Raw genomic sequence first — 25,910 nt, forward strand, 5'->3', positions numbered from 1 at the left:
GAGTTTCACTGCGGGACAGGATAATGCTCTTTGCTTATATGAATCCTTTGGTTGATTTTACAGGGAAAAATCATGATACTGTCTTGATTTTGTTGATTTAGAACTTCCAATTATCTGTATACATATTTTTTAAATTAAGGGATTTGATCTGTATACTTAACAGCCATGTTCTTTAGCCTTTATATGTTATGCACCCTCCAAAATTTTTTAATTAAAAAAATTAAGAAAGATTTACTCTAAATCCTGTTTTGATCAATCCTAGTTGAAAGGGTATTTATCTGAGGGGAAGACCCATACCTTTTAATAGATGGTCGGCACGAAAACACTCTCCATTTTTGACATCTTTCACCATGAAGTCAGCAAATTTGTCTACGTGGCCAGAGGTCCTAAGGTAAAAAATTTTCATATAAATTAACACATAGATTTTTACCTCATAAGACAACCTCGCTTCTATATGTTTATCCAGAGTTTACATCTTTGAGCCTAAAAGACAGAAACTCCTACATCTATAATGACACGTCCATAGTAGATGGTTTTCTATGCCAGAGAAAATTCTTCCTCCAGTAGGAAAAAGCCATCAGCTAGAGGACACTTTTTCACAAGTTGTCATAAAGTCTGTGCTACGTTGCAGAATCAATCCATGCCTATCCCATTACCTGTCACTAGAGTGACGTAAGCAAAGGCCAAACCACAGCAAATGTCACCAGCCAAGAACTTATACCTCATTATAGACAATAAGCCTTAGTTCTCTGCCTCTGACACCTGTAAGGACACTGGTTTTTTTTTTCTCTAAACAATTCCTGTTAGTGGAGCAAGCAGCTAAAGAACAGGTTCTCCTGACCTTTCACATCCATCATCAGAAAATCATCTTGTCTTAATTGGCTGAAATTATTAAGAGAGCCTAAAGGACGCAAATAGCAAAAATTAGCTCTTTACGACGCAACATTAAATGAAGTGCTGACCTACAAAACGGGAAGAATTCCTCTTTCAGTTTTATATTCAAACATCCTTTCCTCTTTCAGTTCTATATTCAAAACATCCTGGTCTGCTTTCAACAATGTTGGCAGGAATAATCTAAATTTCTGCATTAAATCTTCAATACAAATAGTAGTATGTGATTAAAAATGTATACATACCTTTGCCCAGAATTTCTAAGAATTTATACCAAAGAAATCAGGGACATACATCAAAATTTATCTATCAGGATGTTAAGTGCAGTAAAGAATCAGAAAAAACTTAAATGCCAATAATGTGGGCACATCCATAGAAGAGAACACTCTATTGTTATTAAAAATGTTTTAGGAATCTAATGACAGAAGTAAACGATCACACGTGTTATGTCAAAGAAAGCAGAGTGCTGCTAACACTGATACATACACAGGGGCTGCAGAGGGAAGAGACAGGAAGGACAACCACGGCAACTTTAACGTGGCTCTCTGTGAGCAGCGGGTGAATGTTTTTCTTTATTTTCTAGATTTTCATAACAAACAGTGATAGCTTTTTAAAATCAGAAAAATGTTACTTAAATATGCACGTTACAGAATTTCAGCCCCCGAACCATAAATCTTACTTTAACACCGGCTCAGGGGTGAGCATGGTGCAATCAATTTCTAGGATCTGTTCCTCCTGGATAAAGTGCTGCCTCCAGGTCTGAATAATGTTGTTCTTCAAAGCACATCCAACTGGGCCAAAGTCGTACAGACCACTAACGCCTGCAAAAAGGGAACGAGGGAAACATGTACTTCACCTTGTCACTCTGAACAAATGAAGGCAAGGAGACATGAGAAACTGACACTGTAGACTTCACATACTCCCCCAAATGTGTTAAAGTCAATAATTCAAATCGCTCAGTACTGAGCAGCCTTATGTCCACTAGCTGACAGCGGTAAAATTACAAAGCTCTTCTTCTTCTTATTCTGTTTACTACACCCAAATGAAGAACTTCAAGTAGGATTAGAAAAAAACAAAACTAAACTAAAAGCAAACGAAGTTACTCCATATACGAGAGCAGAATGAAAAAACATATTTATAGTTTCCTGCCACATAAATTAGAAAACAATTTCTTGCGTCAGCTGATGATAACAATAATAATTTTAGCACCCAATTCTCTAATTTACCCTTGGGTATTTGAGCCACTATTTAAACCTCACGGAGTTAAACATTTCGAGATCTGCTTAGCCAAAGAGAATCAAGTTTCAGCAACAAAGTAGCAAAAGTCTAATATTATTTAAATGATCTCTGTTGATTATGAACAATACCATTCTATGCTTAATCAGGGAATTATATTTGCCTACGCGTCTTCATATAGCATTCAGGAAAACGTAGAGATTTATCTATATATTATACCTATGAAAATGTTTGCATATAACTTAGGGATTTTGCTTATCACTGCCCTTGTGTGGAGGTTCATGGCACATGTGACCTGTGTTACAGTGGCCTCTACCGCTCCAAAGTCTCCAGTGCATGTTAAGGCTCTCAAACATGCACAGCTGACCCTTAAACAACACAGGAAGTTAGGGGTGCCAACCCCCACGCAGTCAAAAATTTATATATGACTTTCCACTTCCCTAAAACTTTACTAATATCCCACTACTGACCAGAAGCCTTATTGATAATATAAAACAGTCGATTAATACATATTTTACATATGTATTATGTACTGTATCTTTACAACAAAGTAAGCTAGAGAAATAAAACTGTTATTACGAAAATCATAAGGAAGAAAAAATACATTTACTGGAAAAAAAAACAAACCCACATGTAAGTTGACCCGTCCAGTTCAAAGCCATGTTTTTCAAAGGTCAACTGTACATGGATACATCAAATGCTTGACACCTGAGCCTCCTACAATACCCCACACCTAATGAAAAAAAAGCAGTCTTCAAGAATTAGTAAGGTAGAGGGAAATAAAAACAGATTTTACATCAAATGGTCAACTCTAAACAAACGAAAGCAAAATAACTAGTCTCTGCTTTATGTGACCTCATACAATTAGGTATCAATAGGCAAGCCTCGTTTTTGATTTAAGAACAATATTAAAGCCTCTGAACACAACTGTTCCCTCCATCACTAATCTCCTACCTCCATAAATAGCAAAAGCTTGATCGTAGAAAAACCTTCTCTTCAGGGTATCTTCCATTTTTGCTCTGTCCACAATGTCATCTTTGGGCTGCAACGCCAGCTCCTACAGGGATTTTTAAATAGAAAACATGTGATTGGAGGAATAGTATCATGAATTTATATATAAATTTAGTTTATTCATCAGCAAAATTCAATATAAAATTTATCACAGAAGACTTTGATACCCTTAAAAAAATAAGAAACCTTGGGTTTTTTATTTCCCCCTTTGAGTTACAGAAGTTATCTTTGCTTAATTATTTAGGAAAGTATATGATCATTTCCAAGATTACAAGAGCAAGCTTATGTAGATGCAGGTACTAATAAACAATACCTAAATTTTTAGTAAATCATTGTAGCAAAACAGTGACTTAAAACTCCAAACTATTTCCGTTTGGTGATGGGAGATTTACTGTTTAAAAGATCTGGAGGCAGGTAGCGAATGGGCAGACCTTTTCCGTAAGAGAAAAAGGAAATGAAAACACGAAGCCATATTTCCAGGCATGGGAGACCCCGTAAGGAAGAACAGGCACTCTGCCTTCCAGGGAAAGCACACTGAATCTAGAATATGGGGGGAGGGCAGGTCGGGGGTCAGGAAGGCTTCAAAGAAAAGGTGATATCTTGAGTTGCATGTTGAAAAAATGAGGAGTCTGCCAGGTAAAGGAGGACGGGAAAGCCTCCTAGGTATAGAGTTAAAGCAGATGGTACTTGTTCAGAAACTTTTCTAGGCTTTTCCCTCCCAGAGAGATTAAGTGAAGAGGAACCATCCTATACCTACTTACGTTCCTGTTTTAGAATCCCGAGACTCACCTTGGCTTCAAGGACCCTCTTCCGCGCTTTGAGCTCAGCTACTGCTCTGTCTACATCTGCCTGGGGTGCTTGATCTTCCTTCAGTTTCCGCACGAGGTCTCCCTAGCCAACAAAGACAGTTTACATTCGGGGTGGTTTCAGAAGTCAAGGAAGGTTGTGAAGCATGCCTTTTAAAAGTATCTGTAAGAATAGGCGATTCACATGTTTATTATATGCGGTCATTATGAATAACCGAAGGGCTCTGTCCTCAACACTGATAGTTCAGCAGAATATGCAAACAAGGACACAAATAACTGTGCTCTTAGGGTTTAAGGTGACTGTTACACTATTTGAAGAGGGTGACAGTGGAAAAGGAGGCGAGAAAAGCATTGAGAAGAAGCAGGAAAGAGCGAGATTAGGACGGAGAACACAGAAGCAGCAATAAACAGACCTCCCTTTCCTTGAATCTCTCTTCTACCTGCTTACAAAAAATATGACTCTTGGTTTTCTACCTACTTCTCTGGCCATTCCCATCACTTCTGGCTCATCTTCCTCTGCCTTCTTTTTGTCAGACTTTTTTCCCTTTACTACCTGTACATGGTGGTAGAACAGGCAACCTGGGAACACGAACAAACAAAACACTACCTACATGGTCTGGGAAACTCCAAGCTGAGAAATTAACGTTGCCAATGGACAGAGTGGGTGGCCCAACAGAAGCAACTGCCTCTAACATAGGCCTGTTAGGGTTATCACAGGTTAAAGTCAGAAAAATAATAAGCGCAAAGTCAAAATTAAAAAACCCATGAGGAAATGAACCACCATGACTGAGACCCAGCAGAAATGATAAACAGCAGAATTAGATGCCCCCAAAGTATGACAAGGACCAAATATATGACATGTTTAAAAAAAAATAACATCAGGAATTGAAAACATGAGCAAAGAACAGAAACTACCCAAAACAATCAGGGAACTAGAAAAAGAACCACACAAATCATCTGGAAATGAACAATGAAAATTAAAAACTCACTGGGCAGGTTAGACAGCAGATCAGATACTGATGAAGAAAGAATCAGTGACCTAGAAGACAGACCCAAGGAAATTCCATGGATAAGCATGGAATGAAGCACAGAAACAATGACTTAAATTTATAAAGGAGGCAATCAGACAAGGAGAAGGGAATGAGGGGCTGACATTGACTCCACCAGAATTCCAGAAGAATGGAGAACACCTGTAAGATACTATATTTGCAAAGATAATGGCTACAAGTTTTTCTGTAATTGCTCAAAGCCATGAACTCTCAGATTTAGGGAGCACAGTGAAACCCGACAGCATATAGAACAAAAGTCCGCACCTACACAAGCTGTATAAAATGTAGTGCTTAAGCCAGGTTATGGTTAAAGACCTAATTTTTCATACCCGGTCAGCTGACTGGGACACCTGAGCAGGCCAAACCTCTGTAAGATCAGGATGACGATACTTGCCGTGTCGGGTTGTTATAAAGAGTAAATGAAACAACTTAAACAGAATATTTCCAACAGCGCTTAAACGAAGTGGACATACAAGAAACCCCTCAAACTGGCTGGAGCCTGTTTTTCAGAGGCTTCCAACCTGACTTGTTTAGAACTGAATTGTTTCTCTCGGCTCTGAGCTGGTTCCTTCTCTTGTGCATTGCTCTGCCTTTGTTAATGGCAACACAACCTACCACTTCTTCAACAAGAAACGTCAGGCAATCCTCATCTGCCTCCGACATCGGCCGGTTTCCCTTCAGGATTTCAGCTCTAACCTCTCCCTGTCACCCCACCCCCATGGGACTGCCACACCAGACAGCCAGCTGGTCTCTCATCCAAAGGGTCTGCACGGGCCCAGCTGGGCCCACCTCCTAATTCAGGTCACCTCTCTCCCAGACTCACAAACCTCCTTTCCACAAGCACACGGAATCCCTAATTCGGACACCATCGATAATGTTTATCCTTTTATCCAGAAGTGCTTCCCTTCACTTAATGGAATTTCCACCCCTCCTTTATGAAGCATCTCCCAAACATCCCAACCTTACAATGGCTCTTGGGGGACATGTCTCCCCTGGGAGCTGTCTGCACCAGAGGCTGGGTTTCTCCCATGTCCCTCCGATGCTCAGGGGCTGGAGATGAGTTAGCCGTCCTCCTTAGTCCCCTCTACCCTTTCCAACTGATTCCTCTTTCCTCCTCTTAAAACCCCTGCCCCTTTGAAGGGCCTGTCATCGCCCTGTCCCCTCCTTGTTATTTCCCAAGCTCCCACTTACTACCCTACCCCTCATTCAATGAGTCTCCCTCTCCTTCAGTTCATGCTACTGCAGAATGTCCTGGTCAGGCGAGGAAAAAGTTCATAATTGACTGAACCTGGAACCTAACTCTTGCTTACATACAAATAGAAGTATTTTCCCAGTTTCAACGTACACTGAGTTTTCCAGAAATGATAGCCAGGAAAATGTAATTTAAAGGAAGACTATACCTTCTTGTATTCGGAGTTTTACAACGAGTTGTTATTACCACGTGACCAACGGCAATGCTGCGGTGGCACCTGAGCAACCAATACAACACACCTTTCCCAGTGTGCACCCCCAGCAAATCTACGTACAGCTGTAAGCATCTGCTCACCATGGCACAACTTCCGGTAGAGCCACACCCCCAAATGTGCATATTAAAATACATATGATTTTATTATAAAACAATTTTTCTTTGTAGTATATTTAGGGCATGATGTGTGCATACATTTTTCCTTAATTAGGTTTGGTAGATGTTCTGTGTGAATGTCACTGCAGGATAGTAATGGTGAATTCCAACATGTCCGGTGTAAAGGGGACCCTGGGTCTGAAAGTCCCGAGCTGCGGAATTAGTTCCCTCTGACCCCTGGAGCTAGAATGACATCCGCAGTCCCCTCTAACTTCATTCCAGCTTCTTCGTTACACTTGCAATGTCTGAAATCACACTGCCCCTGCACTGGCTTACTTATGTACACGCATTTTATCTGTCCCTGTCTTAAGCCAGGAATTTGGCATTGACAGTTCTGGGACCCAGATGCTCGTTGACTGATATCACAACCTAAACCTCGCACAGTGCCACACACTTAGTATTCAGTGAATATCTATTAATTTATTCTTCACTCATTCAGTGTTCTTTTTCCTTCCTCTACGGAGCAGAGTACCTCTCTCATAGATGTTCACTAACGGTGCTTTTTGAGGGGCATAGGAACCCGTGAGAGCCTTTGTTCTGAAAAGCAGTTGGCAAGTAGTAACTCTTTGTTTTATTTTTTTTAAGATTTTATTTATTTAGTTTTAGAGAGAAGGGAGGGAGAAAAAAAGGAGAGAAGCATCCATTGGTTGCCTCTCATATGTCCCTACTGGAGACCTGGCCCTCAACCCAGGCACACGCCCTGACAGGGAATCGAACTGGCAACCCTTCGTTTTGTGGGACAATGTCCAACCCGCTCAGCCACAGCAGCCAGGGTGGCCAGTAGTAATTCTTACTGAATGCCTTAAAGAAGCAGGCAAGCAGTTCTTTTGAATATTTTTCCCTGTTTCAAGTACAGCGGCTCCCATGTATTTCATCTGCTTTTTCTTTCAGGGCTTCACAGTTGAAGAGAGGGCACAGGAAAAGGGCCCGCCATAAGAAAAGGTAAAGGCAGGAAGTATTTAAAATTCACTTTCCTGACTCACTTTTAAAATCGTGACTTATAATGATCCAATCCTGAAAACAAAAGAACTGGAGGCAATCTAAACATGGATGCAAGTACGTAAGGATTCCTAATTTCTAACTATTTTTCCTTCTCTCTTCTTCCCCACCCAACTCTATTCTGACATGTATGTATGTGTTTTCAGGGAAACTGATGTGTAATCACAAGTCTCTACATCATCCTTGAGACATCAACTAGGAGCTTAGTTCCTGGATAAATTCCTCCGTAAACACAGGGATCTGAAGTAACCGCCTATGATTATGAAGCGAAGGAGTTATTAGGTGAGCAATCATTCCACAGGATTGTCAAGGATCCTTCCTATGTATCATGATGCATACTCAGCCAGCCAAGAAAAAACAAACCAAAAAAACCCACCTCCGCACCTTTGTAAGGTGTTTGGTTTTACGCACGTGGGGCTAGAAGGTTCTTATTAAGATTGAGTTTGTCTCAGATTTCCAAGTGTTTTACAGCAAGTGACAAAAACTTCATAAACGTTTCATTTACCCTCTGTGGCTTAAGCAAGAACTTTTTTTTTTTTTTCTTTCTGGTCCTCACTCGAGGACATTTTTTTTTAAAAATTGTCTTTATATAGCGAGAAGGCAGGGGAGAGAGACAGAAAGGGAAACTTTGATATGAAAGAGAAACATCGGTCGGTTGCCTTCTCCTACCTGCCCCAACCAGGAATTGAACCCACAACCTGAGTATGTGCCCTGACTAGGAATCGAACCTGCAACCTTCCAGTCTACGAGATGATGCTCCAACGAACTGAGCCACCCTGGCCAGGGCTTAAGCAAGAGCTTTAACAGGCACTCTTAGTTCAGAAACTCAAAGCAAGAAAAACCAAGGCTCTTCACCCTAAGTCTTCTAACTACTACGATCTGAATGGGAGCTGTGTCTTCCCAATTACAGCAAAACATGAAATACTAAAACACAAGTAATGCTATTCACACATCTAATTCTTATCATTAGTGACCTAGACAGAAAATCATCATTTAAAGACCACCCAAGAAATCATTAAAAAGGCTTTTATATCATCCTAGCTTACCAAATCCCGAAGATATCAACCCTCTTGTATAGGTTCAAAACGTTCTCGAAGCAGCAATCGCAGGAAAAGACGTGAGCTCCAAGCCAGTGATGGTTTGGTAAAATTGACACTCCAACGAGCCGCAGTCATTTCAGGATAACACCTAACATCCTGCCAAGAGTGTACTCTGCTCTGAGGGCAGCCTTCACAGCCCTTAGGCGAACTCACTTCAATGTTCTAACTCTGGTCCCACGTTACAGATGAAGGAGTTTGGCTACAGAAAGGTTTAAAAACCAGCTGAGAGCCACCAGCTGGCAAACAGTGGCGCGAGATCCTCCCGAGCCTACACTTTGAATGACTTGGTCCCCGAACACAAAAGTAGGCAGGGGCAGAAAGAAAGCCCACCTAGCAGTTCTTCAAAAACCTTTCCTATCTTGACCATTCAGTTTCACTACAGGTTAAAAAAAAATCCCCCTTGGTTATTTTTCTCCTTCTGCATGACTTTGCGAGAGCATCAGGGTACACCCGCCCCAAGCACTTCAGAGTGGCCCCTTAAATACAGACTACGATTCCAAAACACCTCACCGCGCCCCACACCAGCTGTAAAGTAGAAGTCATCGCATTAGGCCGAGTTTGCACGAAGACCTGGAGACGTGTGTTTCTTCAGCTAAGGGATCTCAACGTTTAGACAAAGACAGGACAATTCCGCCAGGAGAGTCTGGTTAACACAGTTAAATGCTGGAAAAGGGTAACGTGATGATCACAGACAAGTCCCCTTAGGATATCGGGGCAGCGTGGGAGGCCAAGGGCAGGCTGCAGTGGATAGAAGAATAAACGGGGCTGAGAAAGTGGAGAGGATGAGGGAAAACCTCAGCTGTAAAGGGAAAAATGGGCCGGAAATGGAAGCTTCTGGGCGGCTGATCAGGTGTGACCGGGCCCCTGCAGCAAAAGTTCTACAACTTTCGGTCTCAGAACCCCCATTATACTGTTAAAAAATCCCTGAGGACCCCAAATTCTTTTGTTAGTGTGGGTATTTCTATCAATGTTTACTGTATTAGAAAATCAAAATGTAAATTTAAAATATTTATTAATTCATTTAAAGTAACAGTAATGAATTTTGCAAAACTTTAAAATTCCCCGAAAGCTTTATTATTGGCCACAAATACTAACAGTTGTTTTCTTGAAATGATGAGCTCACTTCACTCAGTTTCTAGAAAATGAATGCCCAGTGCCCAAGACTGAATAACAATACTGTCAAGCATTTTACAGAAAGCTTTCAATAAAAGAGGCAGACGGTTCAGCTTGTAACTCCAACAATCACACACATGTTTTCCCTGAGACAGTTGTTATATTTCAATATGCCTTCTGCATACTTCACATTTTGTCACACAGAAAATTAAAACATATGACATTCATAAAGTTAATAATTTTTACTGCTCTGTGAAGAACACGCTAAAGCAAAACTGACTTAACAAAATCTCTCTGAGTGTGAAGGAGAGTATGATGACTTGGTTTGGGGACCCTCCCTTGGTGGTCGCTAAGGGCAGGCAGCAGCACCCACCACTGCTCTGCACCATCATGCAGATGTCAACACACTGAAAAACGAAAATAACATCTTCATCTTATTAGAACACGGTTTTGACCTTGGGAACCTCCAAGGCCATGCACAGCACACTTTTAGGACCATTGCTCTAGAGCAATAGCTCCCAAACAGGACACTCCAGGACAGAACTTTCATTAATACATGGTAAAAAAAAGACAAGGTATTAGATAGTTTTTGAAAGTTAAACCTACTAAATATAAAAGACTTTTTTACTGAGTTATGATTTGCTTTTTTTTGTATTAAAATATCCTGCCTTTTATGAAATGAGAGCAGAATTCAGAGGGCAGTCTGATGACTGTTATTAGTTTTTTTCATGTCCTTATTTGGCCAAATACAGGCTGGCCACCCTGTGTCAATTCCTAATTTTTGAAAAATTCAATTGTCTTGAAGCCCTCCTAGAAGTTCCATAACTAACCCTCCAGTAAACAGCCAAGAACATGCCATGGGAAAATACATCAGTCAAACAAAGCAAACCTTTAAAAGGCAACAGCATGCAAACAGCCCAGCAGCAGATGAGCAAGTTTACATAAACACATAATTACACGAAACACAACCCACTAACAAGATCGGTTGTTAAGCATCTTAAAATCCCACTCCAAGCATGTCTTCGATTGAGCAAACTTCGCAATGGAAATAAGTAAAATGGGTAGATGGGGCAGTGTGTTTCGCTTCGCCATAAACAAAAAAGAAAAAAAGGGGGGGAGGTGACTAGATGATCTTTAAATTCCCTTCCGGCCAACGCCGGAAAAATCACTGTGATTCACAGTTCCAGGTAGTTAACGCTCACGTGTGTGGTCCTGAAAAATAAGAACAGGAATCCAACCTAACTTACATGTCCAGAAAACAGCTTTAAAACAATTAACAACAGAGCCGACACAAATAATACACAAGACAACAAGGGCATCGGAAACGACCCAAGGGTACCGAGCTGCTTCCACAGCCCCAGCAGACGGATCACTTGCGCGGCAGTTCCAGGCTAACGTGGCAGAGGGAGGGGTTGGGGACGCGTTTTTTTAAAATCAGATGTCGTCTCCCTTCTAAAATGAAGGATAAGAAACAAAAATTGAGAGTTACAGAAGGAAGAGAGGAACCGCACCCCATTTCATCTGGGGAGAGTGGGTGTAGGGAGACCGAGAAGCGACAGCGTTCTGATGCAATAATAAAAGGAGAAAAAACCAAGCCCATGGTGAGGGTGCAAAATAAACCAGGACGGATCAGTCGGGCGCACACTCGCAAGAAGCAGACACTGCAAAACGCAGGATTTGCTGCATCTGTAGCCTCTCTAACTAACCCCATGGGTTCTTTCCGAGAGGGGGTGCCACCCTCCGCAGCCGAGACTGGTTATTGCATCAGGCGCCCGCCCGCGCAGGAGAAACCCGCTCTGGCGGGGCCCCGATCCCCAGATCTCAAGCCTTTGGCTCTACCGACTGGACGTGAGAATCCAGTTGAAATAACCTCTCCCTTGTCCTGTCTAAATTCTGACTTCCGTGCTGGGCCCTGGGAAAAGGAGGTCTGTCCAAATCACGTCCTCTAGCGCATGAAACTTCCCTCAAAATGTTCCACTCCCAGGGCTGACCTCCCCGGGTCACACACAACATTCACCGCTTCCCCGGTTTACGACCCGAAAGCTCACTCATTCCAAGTGGCCCTTCTGGAACCCAGAAAAGACGACAGGAGCGAGAAACGAAGAACTCACACCATTATTAGAAAAGACAGGGAACAGGGGAGTTCAAAACCTCCCCCCACATCCACGTTTCAACTATTTTTATTTTCTCAGCCCGTCATCGGCTAAGTAAGCAATAAACGCAGGAAGCTGTCAAGGAAGAAACACCATTCAAAGCATCCTGAAGATTTAAAAGATCGTCTAGCCGTAAGAAGGCAGAACCCGCCGCTCGTCAAGGGCCGGGGAAGAATTAGGAACCCCGCCTCCCCAGAGTGCACAAAGAACACAGCAGAGACTGGAAGACTGAAGTTGGGGTCCCTGCGCTAGGACGGCAGGGAACCCAAAGGGCCGCAGATCGCAGCCCCCTCGGGGAGAGGGCGCTGGGGCACTTAACTGGGATTATTGCGGAAAGAGAACAGATCTGAGCGGAGGGACGCAGGGTGTCCACGGGGATCCGAGGGAGTCACCCAAGATGAGGGAAGGACGGAGGCCCACGGGGGGAAGGTGGCCAACGCACGCGGGGACCTGGGTTTACAGTGGGGGCGGCTTCCAGAGGATGAAGGAGAGTGGTCACCGCCGAGGTGGACCGGTGCCCGGGGAGGAGCAGAGAAACGGGAGGGAAGGCGGGGAGGCAGAGAGCCGGGGGCTGAGCGGAAGGCGCAGATCGCCGGTACCTGCTGGCGCACAGCTAGCCGGAGAGGTGCCAGCACCTCCTCAGCCCCGGCGCCGTCCATGCTGCTCCCGGAGGCGGCCGCGGGGAAGGAGGTCGCGGCGCGGGCGCGCGTGCCTAGGGGCCGACCGGCCGGGAGCCGGGCCGACAGCGGCAGCAGCAGAGCAGCGCGGGCGGCTCTAAGCAGCGCGGGGAGCGGACAGGGCATGAGCCCGCGGCCCGGGCACGGACGGGAGGGGGGGCGACGGAAGCGGCGCGCGCGGCCGCGCACGGAGCATGATGAAATCGCCGCGTAAACGCCGCGGCGCGCGCGCAGCCGCACATTCCACACGCCGAGACGCGACGCGGCGCGGCGCCGCCCGCTGCAGATTCGACACAGAACCCCGGGAGGACCCGGCGTCTGCGGAGCTGGGGAAGGCTGGGGGCGCTGCGGGGTCTCAGGGAGGCCCGCCGCGAACATGTTTGCACAGTGCGCATCGGGCCGCACCAATAGGGCGGACATTGGAGCGCGCAGCTCCATCCGAGACTGCAGACTGAAACACGCACCTTCACAGCACAGGCGTGTACGCGGGCATTGCCGCTCGGGCTGACCCACGGGAGGACACACTTCTGTGTCTGTTCCTTCGCTTCCCTGGGCCTTAAGGGGTCATAAAACATCAAATCAGGTGGGGACTTAGGTCCAATATGGCTCAAGCTCAGGCGTTCTTCAAATGAGGAAACAGGTCCCATTCGGAAGTGTGATCAGGTGACTTATACGCACACTGTCATAAAACCTCCCCACAACTCCCCATGTCCTCCGGGATAAAGTCCAGTCTTCCCTACGGCCTACCTCTCAGCCTCACTCCAGCCATTGAGTGCCCCCTAGCCTGGAATCCAGCCTTACCAACGAACAGGAGATGCAACCTTCTGCCTTTGTCCTCTGCACATACTTCCGCCTTCACCTGAAACATATTTTCATCTCTACAGCCCCCCCCCCCCCAATCACACCTGTAATCTCCTAGACCCTTCCATCTGGGAGGATTCTTGTACGCAAACAAGATCCCATTCAGGCAGGACATCTATGGGAGGCACGGCTGGGAGACTCATAGAATCACAGGAGTCTGGGGGCCAGGCTCAAGAATGCTCAGACCGGAGACAGCTCCCCATGGCCAAGAAGCAGACAGTGGGGTATTAATTAGGGACTGCATTTGGCTACAAGCGGCAGAGCCCTGAAAAACAGGCCTAACAACACAGTGCTCTGTTTTTCTAAAAGAGGGCCAAAGGCGAGAAATCCAGGCAGACGCAAGGCATGAGGATATCAAGGCTGCGTTCTCTGAGCTTCTCTTGGCTTTTCCGTCTAGATGGCTGGTGAAGCGCAAACCACTAGGCTCACTTCTCAGGCAGCAAGGATGAGGAAGAGGGAACTGCCTTTCTCCTCTGGAGCCCTCCTGGAAGCCCCACTCAACAACTTCTGCTGACATCTTGCTGACCAGAACTATAGCAAAGGGTGTCATGGTTCATTTTGTGTGTCACCTTGGCTGGGCCATAGTATTTGGATGTTTGGTCAAACATGTCTGGATGTTGCTGTGAAGGGCTTCTTAAAGATGACAATGTTTAAATCAGTAGCCGTGGCATAGAATAAACCTTCACACTGAGGGTGGGCCCCATTCAATCAGGGGATGGTCTTCAGGAAAAGACAGAGGTCCTCTGAGGATTTGGCCCCCAGGCTATACTTTGGAAACCCCTGTCTTAGGTAGCAGCTTACAGAATACAGAAAGAACCGTGCAGAAGGGGAAGAGAAAAAAACCGGCATAAGAGCTAAGGGAATGCTCAGCAAAGAGGAGACCTTTAAGTCTCCTAGGGACAGAAAAAAGGAAATTATTTGATGTTACTCAATAGTTTCTCTGCCTGGGAGAAGAGGGCAGCGAGGGCTGTGCAGCTGGAAAGGTTGTCTTGGCCATCTCAGGGTTGGCCCAGCGCCCCTCCTGCTGGATTCTGTAGCAGCTCCTGCTGCTTGCCAGGGACCAAAACGCACTCAAATCACTCTGATTTGCTCCTCCTGAAAACAGCAGGTGGCTGGAGCTCTCTGAGCACCATGGCAACCAGATCACATTCTTCCCTTAAGGATCAGGGAGCACACCCCGGCAGGCACCCATCTGTAGTGTGCTCTGAGCGCAAGGCCAGGCCCTGTGCTGAGTGCTTGCATTACAAAGAAGTAGAAACCCAAGTCAATGCTACACGGGAGTTCACAGCCTGAAGCGGGAGGCAGATGTACAAAGCCAACAGCCTAATGGGTGACCCAAAGAGGGAACTCATCACACGCTGCAGAGGGGGCTCTTCCTCTTTCTCTTTGGGATCAAGGACCTGACCCGCTAGGCCTCTCTGAAGAGTTGAGCTTGAGCTGAATTTTAGAGAATCAGTGAGACTTGGTCCAGAGGATGAGCTGGGGGAGCTTGAGAGCCATGGAACACCTTTGGGGAGTGGCAAGTATGGCCAAGCCCAGGGTCCTCGAGGGTGCTGGAGACAGACAGGCAGAGCCCACAGGTGCTAACCCAGAGCACCGGCTGACGCTGTTCCACTGGGTCCACCCCGACCTACTGTCAATCCAGGGCCATTTTCCAGCCTGTTTTTACCCTCTCCCATCCCTTAAATGATCCTGACTTGACAGCACGACAATCATGCAAGAATGATACCACCATCTCCTCCTGTTTCTTGTTCCTTCTGCAATTCTGGCAGCCCCTTCTCGCTCTTCTTTTTTATTCCCTCATCCTCACCAGGGGATATGTTCATTGATTTTAGAGAGAGAAGGGAAGGAGAGAGAGAGAAAAACATCCATGTGAGAGAGAAACATTGATCAGTTGCCTCCAGTATGTGCCCCAACTGGGACCAAACTCGCAACGTTTTGGTGTATGGGATGACGCTCCAACCAACTGAGCCACCCAGCCAGGGCTCCCACTCCTCTTATTTACTGTCTCACTTCCTTAAATGCAAACCTTCTTCTCAGGCTATCCCCTCTCTAGCTGTATTAGAGACAGACCACGTGACTCTCCATGTCTCTGCATATTGTTCTCAATTTCTCCTAACCGTGTTTGGGAATGTGGCTGCAAGAACCCTGGCATAGCAATCCCACGGGGCTGGATTCCCATAACCATCTATAGGTCAGTATCTCCCACAGCCATCTAGCAATCCTTGGGGAGACTTCTGACTGCACTGGCTGGGTGATGTGCCTGCCCCAGGACCCATCACTGTTACTAGAGCGATGAAGTAATATGACTTGTGATGAAGGAAATGAGGTTCCTTGATTGACCCATCAAAGTCACATTGAGGGAAAGAAAGGCAGTTCCCAAAGGCAGATGTGTCAGGGGATGAAAATGACACAGCGTTAACAGGGAACGTTTAATATAAATAATTATTAACTGATGACAGAAGGTTAACCACCAAGGGGTAAAGAGAACTCTCAAGAATATAGGAACAGATGAATGGATAAACAAAGTGTGGTTTGTACATACAATGGACTATTACTCCGTCAAAGAGAGGAAGGAAATTCTGACACATGCAACAATATGGATGGACCCTGAAAACATCTGCTAAGTGAAGTAAACCAGACACACAAGTGCAGATCTTGTATGAGCCGACTTACATGGGGTGTCCGGATGACACAGATTCATGCAGACAAAGTACAAGAGCAGGTACCAGGGGCTGGGGAGTTACTATTTAATGAAATGACGGAAAAGTTCTGGAAATAATGGTGATGGTTACCCAACATAATGAATGTTCTTGATGACACTGAATTGTACACTTAAAGATGGTTAAAATGGTAAACTTTATTTATGTACATTTCATGTACAATAGATTTAAAAAACCCAAAAAACGAATACAGGAGTAGTCGGTGTAAGTAGCAGGCACTAGCTCTAGGCTAGAAGCCAGGCACCCAAGGAAGAAGCCAACTTGGAGAGAAAGCCCTTCCCCAACGCTGAGACTCGGACCCCAGTGGAAAGACCATTCAAAGGGGCAGGCGCTGTTCCAGTTTGTGGTTGGTTGTTAAATTTGATTTGGGTCACTGCCACGTTGGTTTCGTTAAGGCACATGAATGGATCCTCAAGTCACTGCAGCCTGATGGGCACACAGGGCATGACCCAGGGCACCGGGAGAAGCATGTGGCTTCATACCAGTCCACTGAACCAAGGCTGGACTGTCTGGGTGTCTGCACAATATGCAGGTGCTGCGAGACGTCTTCGGGGCTGCTATTGGCTGGCTCGGGTGCAGAGGACACTTCAGAAGCAGCCGTGTCTACGTGAATTTTCCGGTTTTCATTGTAGGTGCCCAGGGGTGGCAAACCCCACAGAAGAGCGTGGGATACCTTGACTCTAGGTTCTTTGTTGGGTAGGTAGCCTTTGCATGTTTGACCGTAGATGGCCTGAAAAGCTGAAAACAAGACACAGTTTTGTTTCAAGAGCTATAAGGGCCCGGCGAGTGTTGTTCGTAGAGCTGCTATAGCCCCAGTGCCTGGAACAGTGCGTGGGATGTCCTAGGTGCTTAATAACTTAATAAACGGTCCGCGTCCTGTGCCTAATTCTTTTTAGCTCTCTGATTTCCATGTCATTTTGCCGAGTCTTTGCGATTCCTGTCTTCAGTAGCCTTATAATATCTGCAACAATGTATTTTCTTCCTGAAGCTGATTTCTGTTTTTCTTAATTTTATTTTTCCATGGTTTTTCCTGTACGCTTCCTTTTTGGAGGTGTTCATTTCATTCAGTTTTTAAATGCTGGCAATGGTTTGGTTACAGTTTTTATCTGCTCTTCGGCAGTATTTTCAATTCTTTTTTTAATGCAGCTCCTTTTTTATATTAAATTTATTGAGACGGCACTGCAGCGGCATTTTCCTGGTGGGGACTCCGAATCTGAGGCTTGCTTTGCCTGCCCTTTCCAATGCTGGGAGAGATTCTTTGCAGTTTCCTGTCTGATGACTCATCTTTAAGTGAGTGGAGTTTTTCCTGGACCAGCTCTTTGCTGAAGAGGTCTGGGCAATATTCCCTGTTAGCTGGACTTTTCCTCATGACCCAGGGTTTTACATGTGAGCTTGATCAGTATTCAGCTCTCAGCTCAGGCTCGTCTGGGCACCTTTGGCAACATGAAGACACTGGCCTCTGTGAAGATTTGCGTGATGTAATTTTCACTTCCTTTCATTTGCTGCCCAAATACTGAGGACAGAAGTTCAAGTCCCTGTGCCCGGGGCAGACACAGAGAGTGGCAAGAATGTCTGCACCCCAGCCTCCTGGGGATCAGGTTGGAGCCATCTGGGAAGAGGAGTTACAGGCAGCAGAAGACACTGCCCTTCCGCTCTGGGTCCAGATGCCTAGGTGAGATGATGCAGCGGGGCAGGGAGGGCAAGAGCTTCTCCCCACTCCTGCCAGGATCTGGGCCTCACCAGCAGGGGCCTAAGGGACCACAGCCGGCTTTGGCATCATGTCAACTGGCATCTCGGGTTACAGGGGACAGAAAGCAGCCTGACCAATGTCTGCAAGCACCCAGCTCTCCTTTCTCCATCCACCTTCTACATGTTCCTGATGCAGCCAGCAATGACAGGGCCACCGTCACTACATGTCACCACTCTACCTGGGCCCTGGATGCTAGCTTGACCTACAGCATTTTAAGACCCAGTAAGGAGTCTCAATGTTTGGACATCTTAATCCAAGAAAAAGCTAGTGTGGATCGCAGAGTCAAAGGAGTAACAATATCAGACTCTGCATAGATGGGACTGCTCTGGACTTTCCACATCTCTCAGGGGCCCTGCCTCAAGTTTCCTGGAAAGAGTCTGTATTTATCAATCATGTGAGGAAAGAACTAAAATGTATCAGCTGCCAAAGGTTAATGTCCTCTATTTTGCTTTTGCTTTTATAGAAGAAATGTCAGGGCAGCATCATGCTTGAGCTTACCCTCCCTGGAGAAGGCCTGACGATTGCATTTACTCAAAGTAAAGGTCAAAGGCACCAAATGAGAGCAACAGCCTCGTGTAACCACCAATAACCATACAGTCTTTATTTACCATGGTAACAAACCAACCAACAAACGGCCACCCTGTCGACCATGGGTTTCACATTAAAATATGATCCATCTCTGGAAACGTCTTCATGTACTTGAGGTTATCCTGGGCCTTGGGTCTTTGTTTAGCTATTAAGAAGATTTTTTATCTCAACTCAATGATCCTACCCATATCCTCTCTTGCCATGGGTTGTGTGGAGTTCAGGTGAAATGCTTTCTGGAAACCTGCCTGAAACCAACTCCACAGTTAAGAAGAACTCTGATGGGGAGAGTTGGAGGGGGTTAAATTTGGGGAGGATTCAATTAAATGGCGAAGAGGATTAGAAATGGGACCTAAGAGAAAAGAACTCATGGAGAAGAAAAAGATGTTTTGTTGCACTGAGGAACTATAAACCTGAAACAATTACTATTGCGACTTTGTTCAGGAAATGAGTATGACTGGGTGTCCAATGATGTATTCAATGTTAATGATACCAAAAGAGATACGACACAGGCCCAGCCCTGTAGAGCTGGTTGAGCAGTGGAGAAAGTATTTGAAAGTTTCAAAGGAATCATTGGGAACTGAGGTCAACAAACTATTATACTTTCATTGCCTTTTCCCCTCATTATGAGAACAATGCATGCTTATTGAAGAGGATTTGGAAAACAAAGAGGAAATTAAAAAATCTTCTTTGATTCTGCCACCAGAGGTAATCACCGTTAATGATTTGATCTTTCTTGGATGTAAATACGGCTACACTAAGCGCTAATGCTGATGAAACGCATTCCAGGGGCCAAGGACTATGCTTCTCACTTCATCTGAACATCAGCCCTATGAGGTGGGTAGCACCTCTGTCCCCATTTTATCAATGAGAAAACAGGCTTTGGGGTTGACTGCCCAGCCCGGTCTTAGAGCTGCGACTGGCAGAGGCTGGACTCATCCAAGATCTGTCTTATCCCCAAGCCCAGGGACCAGAAGGACCCAGCAGCCAAGGCTCTGTCCCAAGAGGGCCATGGTGATTGTAAATCCAGTCCTGTGGCTGTGGCTCAGATTTGCCTTTCAGGGGACTAATGTCTAATTCCTATGGAGACACAGGGATGGAAGAGATATATACTCTAAAAAGAAAAAGAAAAGAGACAACAAAAAACTAGGTGTGTTGGGGAACTTTTAATAGTCACGCAAGGGCGAGGAAAGAATTCCTGGTCACACTCGCGGAGGAGGGCTCTGTGAGTTGAAGGCTGTGCCGGCTGGTGTGCTGCTGCCACCTGGTGGAAGAAATGGGGGATGACTGTCCTTCAAGACCAGCGCAGAGAGACAGACACTCCCTGGGATGGAAGATAAATACTTGCCAAGAAATGTGCAAGGCTTTGCAAGTCTTGCATTCTCAGGTAGGGACAGAATTGTAACTGCTACTGTGACTCCATAATTCTCCCCGCATCCTGATAAGGCTTGCAAAAACTCAGTTATGGATATTTTCCTACACTTATAAAATTTTTTTCTTTTCTACTTTACTATAATCAAATTACCTCTGATGCTCACCCACCTTAACTACTTAGTGAATATACTAGGTCATTTTCAGGAGTTGTCTGAATGGCATGGGATGTCAAGAAAAGGGCACAGAGTAGGTCATCAAAAGTGCTCTCAGTTGCGCTCGGCAGCTTCGCTCTGCTCAGGACAGGATGACAACCGTCCAGGTGCCAACAGCAGAGATGCCCTCCTGCCCATGCACTTGAGTATGTTGGCTACCTGACGTCATTCCCCTTGGCACTCCCTTTCCAACCACCACCTAGAGAATTGTGATCATTGGTTTACATCTCTATGAATCCAATAAAAATAAGTTTAAAATACAGATATGTCACACACTGTGAAGTGTTCGTGGTCTGGATCTTCTGCCTTGGGGACTACAGAACAGGAGGACTTAGTCTCAGATTCAGGATGGGCTTTGAAGAGTCTATAAACTCCCTGGACTCTCAGGCGAGATGGGACTTGTTCGAAAATGGGTCCTTTCTTCCAGGGAGAGGACCAAGAGCTTTTGTAGGCTTGGAAAATGGTCCCTGCCCGAACCTTGGAGTGTTTCAGCCTGGGAGTCCAGCGAGGATGGCAGTAGGGGCACTGAAGGATGGGCCGCAAAGCGAGGAGCTCCTCCTGCAGCTCAGGCCAGTGTGGGGAGAGCAACAGCAGATCCAGGGGACGGTGGTGCAGAAGCTCCAGGCGGCCCGCCACCAACGCTGGAAGCGGGGCGAGGCACGGGACGAGGGCGAAGCCGCCACTGCTGACGCGTGGCTCCAATCAGCAGTCTCAGCAAGCACAGCCCTTTGCCACCATGGAAGAGAAAGCTTGCCTTGATGGCAGAAGGCGGCACTCAGTACACTGTCTGTTTAACTGGAGGCAATTGCCGGAGAGCAAGCCCTTGTATAAAATCCCTAATATCTCTGACTTTATGTCAGAAATAAAGTTTGCCATTGAACGTTATTTAAGTCAGTCAGCATTTCCTAGCACCCAACTTGTAGACAGCTCCTTTACCGCCCCTTCTCCCCTCATCTGTCACCGGACCCCAGCGCTGACTGCAGAAACCTTTGGAGTTGTCTCTGGGAGTCTGTCTTCCCCACCAGACCCCGTCATATTTGGTTTCTAATTCTCTGTGGCTCTTGCCTGGCTGAATGGTTCATGATATGCTTACTTCTCTGAACCTCCACCAGACTAATCAACACTTTTTTTATTGCCTGCAGTGCCGGCACAGGCATTGAAAAAACACTTGCTAATCAGTGTCCCTGTGATGTATAACACATTTATTCACTGAATACTTACTGAGAAGATTCTTTGCACCAAATCAGAAGGCAGGCGCTGGAGGGTACAAAGACAAGACAGCCACTGCCTCTGCCTCTGGGTGATAGAACAGAAGCCAAATAATTATGATACAACGTGGTAAGTGCTAAGCATGAAATGCAAGTAAGTGACTTGTGGTGGGCAATCAGGGGAGGCTTCACAGAAGAGGTGACATTTGAAGGCTGAGTGCAGGTTTTCCTTGCAGCGAAGTGCAAGAGCATCCAGGTAGAGGGATATGTGACAGAATGCAGAGTTGTTCGGGTGATGGCATCCCAGGGAGAGTGGGTGGGGGCAGCAATGCTGGTGAGTTATGGCTGCCAGTGTCTGTGGGTGCCAGATTGTGAAGGTCCTCGCGTGCCATTTTGGTATTTGGATTTAATCCTACTGGCAACATGGGGTCTGTGCAGGCATGCCAAATGGCTGTGTTTTATCCTGATAATTTTGCACCCAGGTAGCAGATGGATGGACACACAGTTAAGAGACTGCTGATGATCAGGACTTGGACTACGCAGCAAGAAGTGACTGAAATGCCTTTCTGCTCCTTGGGGTCAGACTATTCTCCTTGGTAGTTTTCAGGCAATCAGCTCGGTTTCCCTTCCACAAACCCTGTCTCCCTTTCTTCTATGAAAGTCTATGTTTGACTGGTCTCCCTTGTATATGAGTAGGTATCAGCTGCGGTGAAGTCTCTGAGTTATTCTTTGAGAGTTACTACTGAGGTCTCCATCAAGATCTGCCCACCTTAGTCCTTTCATTGGAGTCTCTATGCAACATCTCTTCCAGACACCTTGAATTCTGAATTGTCTTCCCTCAGCTGCTTGGGTGGGTCTCACTAGGTGACAATCAAGGTCTTTCACTCGTGCATATTAAAACTGGTTCCTGGGCAGTTCTGGCCCCAAAACGGCTGCCCTGTCCCCCCCCCCCACCCCCCCGCTGGTGGAAGGAGAGCTGGTTGTTCAGGCTTGATCATCTGATCTCTGTCAACTGGAAAATGACAGGAAATCTGATTGTCTTTTTCATTGTTGTTTGTTTTGAAGATGCTAGTATTTGGGATATTGGTGTGTTGCCTTGAGATCACAAGACAGTGGCTTAATCAGGCTGTTGTCAGGTACAGTTGTAAGGTTGACAGTTCAGTTATGTCATATCCAGCACTACTGATTTATTACATTTTTCCACCGTTGATAAAATTTTGTCCTTTGTCTTGTGAGAGCATATTTCTTTTTGCCACTTCTCTGTGTTTCTGCAAATGAAAAAACCTTGTCTCTTCTTGTAGAAGAGAGGAAATACTGTCCTTTTTAAAACAGTCAGTGAATAATATATTTCCTTTGTATTTGTGGGAAAATGTTTTGAGATTTATTGAGACGTAGCTCACACACCCTACAACCACCCATTAAAAGCATAAATTATCATGGTTTTTAGCACAGTCACAGAGTTGTGCAACTGTTAACTTAAAAATAAAAAGTCGCCCTGGCTGGTGTGGCTCAGTGGATTGAGTGCCAGCCTGCGAACCAGAAGGTCACAGGTTTGATCCCCAGTCAGGGCACAGGCCTGAGTTGCGGGCCAGCTCCCTAGTAGGGGGCGTGTGAAAGGCAACCAGTGGATGTATCTCTGGAGCACTGAACATCGATGTTTCTCTCCTTCTCTTTCTGTCTCCCTTGCCCTCTAAGTAAATAAATAAAATCTTTAAAAAATAAAAATAAAAAGCCAATGCGACAGGCAACAAGTGGTTATTTGAGATCCAAAAAGGAATTGCAACTCTGGGAAGCACTGATTAATGAATAAGCCCAAATAGTGTTCAAATTAGGAGGTGACAGCAAGGAATATGTATTGGAAAAGGAAGGGGAATAATTACATGAAGAGAAGGATTTCTGTAGGTGCAAATAAGCTAAGATATTCTTCAGTTATACTGATTTCCCCAGGATTATTACTATGAGGACAGTTACTTAATATAATTTCATCAATCCAGAAGGGTTTATTTAAATACAACGATCTGCGCCTACAAAAGGGAAAAAACATAGTGACTACATGCGAACTCTCGGGCAGAGCTTTGGGTTTTGCACTTTCCCAGATGGCCACGTGGTGGCGCCCAAGCACACATACAGACCTCCACCACGTTTGTTTTATGGCATTATCTACAATGCCAAGGATGAATTGGTTCAAAATACACAAATGTGGTTGGGGAAATTTTACCTGATGCTCAATAGGTGACTAAAACTTCCCCTACCGGTATGTACCAAAAGCCAAGAGAAACTGTAAAGCTAGGGCAAGCTCAAAATCCTACCTCGAGATCCAGTTGAACATTTAGAAATAGATTCATTCTCTTGCCCAAGTGACAAAGCTTTAAATATGTTTCAGTAATAACCTGAAACTTTTCTTGTTTGGGGGATAAAAGCTTCCTTCCGCTAAAAAGATAATATTTTAACTTATATTTTTAAAAAACCGACTTGGGATTTTTTCCCTCCAACCCAGGAGGAGGAAATAAATCACAGGTTCTGTACTTAAGGAATTATGTATAATCTTCAAATAAGACAGAAACTTCATGGTCCATATTATCCCTAAAGTTCCAAAAAGGTAAGCAAAGTAATGACTGTCCAAGATTTTAGAACAGTTTAACCTTTCTTGGCTTCAAGTTCTACCTTTTGCATTAATCATAATGTGATGTATACCACCAAACCTCAGACTCTCACTGTATGAAATTCATATAGGCAGACCCATGAGTCTCAGATTAACTCCTTTTCCAATAGAGGTTACTTTGCTACATTCCAATCCTGTCAGCTCCTGTCAAAAGTAATATATACACAATCACATGCCCAACAGGTACGAGTTGTACTTTGAAAGAGACAATATCAGATACATTCCTATATGATGGAAAACCAAGAAAGTTGGTATACTGATAAGGACACCAAGACATCAGCCTTTTATTTATTTATTTATATTTAGAGAGAATGGAAGGGAAGGAGAAAGACAGGGGAAGAAACATCACTGTGTGGTTGCTTCTCAGGCGCTCCCAATTGGGGACCTGGCCCACAACCCAGGCATGTGCCCTGACTGGGAATCGAACCAGCAACCCTTTGGTACGCAGGCTGGCGCTCGAACCACTGAGCCACAGCAGCCAGGGCCCAGCTGGTATCTTGACTGCAACCATATGAAAGACCCTCCCACTCAAACTAGAAATTAGACAGCGACAGGCAGAGGCACGCATGGTGTGGAAAAGAGAGACGGTAGATGCTGATGGTCTTGACTTTCTCGGTAAAATTAAAATGCAAGGGATGTTATTTGCTGATGATGAGGTGGGTGGTTTCTTGAGACGGGCAAGGGCCTGGAAGAGCCATGCAGCAATCAGAGAAAGGCACCTACTGGGAACACGAAGAAGGCTGATGGTTTTCTTGCCGTCTATCTTCCTTTATGCCAAACCCAACCGCAGAAATCACACCTGCTAGTAACACGAGATCAGACTCCACGCCACAAGCCTTCCTCTCAGCTACGACATCCTGTGGCACCGTGGCCCGTCTGAGCCAGCCTGAGACCGCCCATGTGGGCAAACTGCAGACGAGTGAGTCTGGGCTGAGGGTGGCTCAGGCCCACCCCGGAAAAGTACTCCCTACTGTCAAAAATGATTTGCAGTTGCTAGATACAGTCCAGCACGGTATTTATGAAGAGGGATAAGCTTCCAGAGGAAAGTACTGTAAGAGCAAAGTCAACAAGCCTCACGTTTATTCTGCAACACGCATATGCAAAAAGGGGAAAACCCCCAGACTAGGCCTGCCCCTTCCTAACCCAAAGGCCCACCAGGCATTGAGGCTCCGTGTCCCCTTGCAGAAGGACAGATCCTGTGCTCCTCGGAGCTCAACTTCTCTCTGCACTGCCCCTGTTTGCAAATTGGGAAAGTTGAAACTTCACAGCAAAACTGGTACCTTTTCTCCCTTACACAGCAGAGACCATTCATGGTCATCTTTTCACTCAGTTATCCAACTATTTAGCAACTCATTATTGAGCGTCTACTCAACAACGGGACAGGTGCGGACTAAGTGTTGGGAAGAAAAAGGTGACAACTCCTCAGTCTTGAGACGTAGCGAAATGGCCTGCTGCCGCGTGGTGAACACTCAATAAATATTTGTTGAATGGGTGCTCATTCCTGCCCTCTGTGGTCACCCTGGTCCAGCAGAAGACAGCATGTCAACAAAGCACTAAAATAAAAATGGTTTTAATGTCATGGTAAAGGACTCAATCAAGTATTATAAATACAGAAGACTGTTTACCTGGAAGTTAGGGATGGTTTGATAGAGGAGGTAACATTTATTTGATCTTGAAGAATAAAAAAAGAATTTTCCAGGAAAGTTAAGTAGGAAAAGTCCCTGGAAACAGACCAAAAACTACTCACAGCTCCTATTTTTAGCAGGATTCCTTCACTCCAGTCAAATCCTACTTTGCTAATACAAATAGTAACACCTATTTTGCTGGGTTTCAGTCTTCTGCTTTTGCGCTTTAGGCAATGAGAGGCTGGCAAAGTTCG

The 25,910-nt window shown here is 45.3% G+C and overlaps 1 protein-coding gene across 1 annotated transcript in view; it reads right to left on the reverse strand.

Moving 5' to 3' along the window:
* GARS1 (glycyl-tRNA synthetase 1) overlaps positions 1 to 12,810 on the reverse strand; it is a 41,611-nt gene extending 28,801 nt beyond the window's left edge. The window contains exons 1-5 of the mRNA XM_090287052.1: positions 12,579 to 12,810; positions 3,928 to 4,029; positions 3,082 to 3,184; positions 1,571 to 1,712; positions 298 to 386 (exon numbers count right to left, since the gene is read on the reverse strand). Coding sequence (XP_090143178.1) covers positions 298 to 386; positions 1,571 to 1,712; positions 3,082 to 3,184; positions 3,928 to 4,029; positions 12,579 to 12,782 — 640 coding nt within the window. The 5' untranslated portion in view covers positions 12,783 to 12,810. The remainder of the gene's footprint in view (positions 1 to 297; positions 387 to 1,570; positions 1,713 to 3,081; positions 3,185 to 3,927; positions 4,030 to 12,578) is intronic.
* Between the last annotated feature and the right edge of the window lie 13,100 nt (positions 12,811 to 25,910).

This window comes from Furipterus horrens, unplaced genomic scaffold (genome assembly GCF_987537825.1).
Source record: "Furipterus horrens unplaced genomic scaffold, mFurHor1.1.pri manual_scaffold_9, whole genome shotgun sequence".
NCBI lineage: Eukaryota > Metazoa > Chordata > Mammalia > Chiroptera > Furipteridae > Furipterus > Furipterus horrens.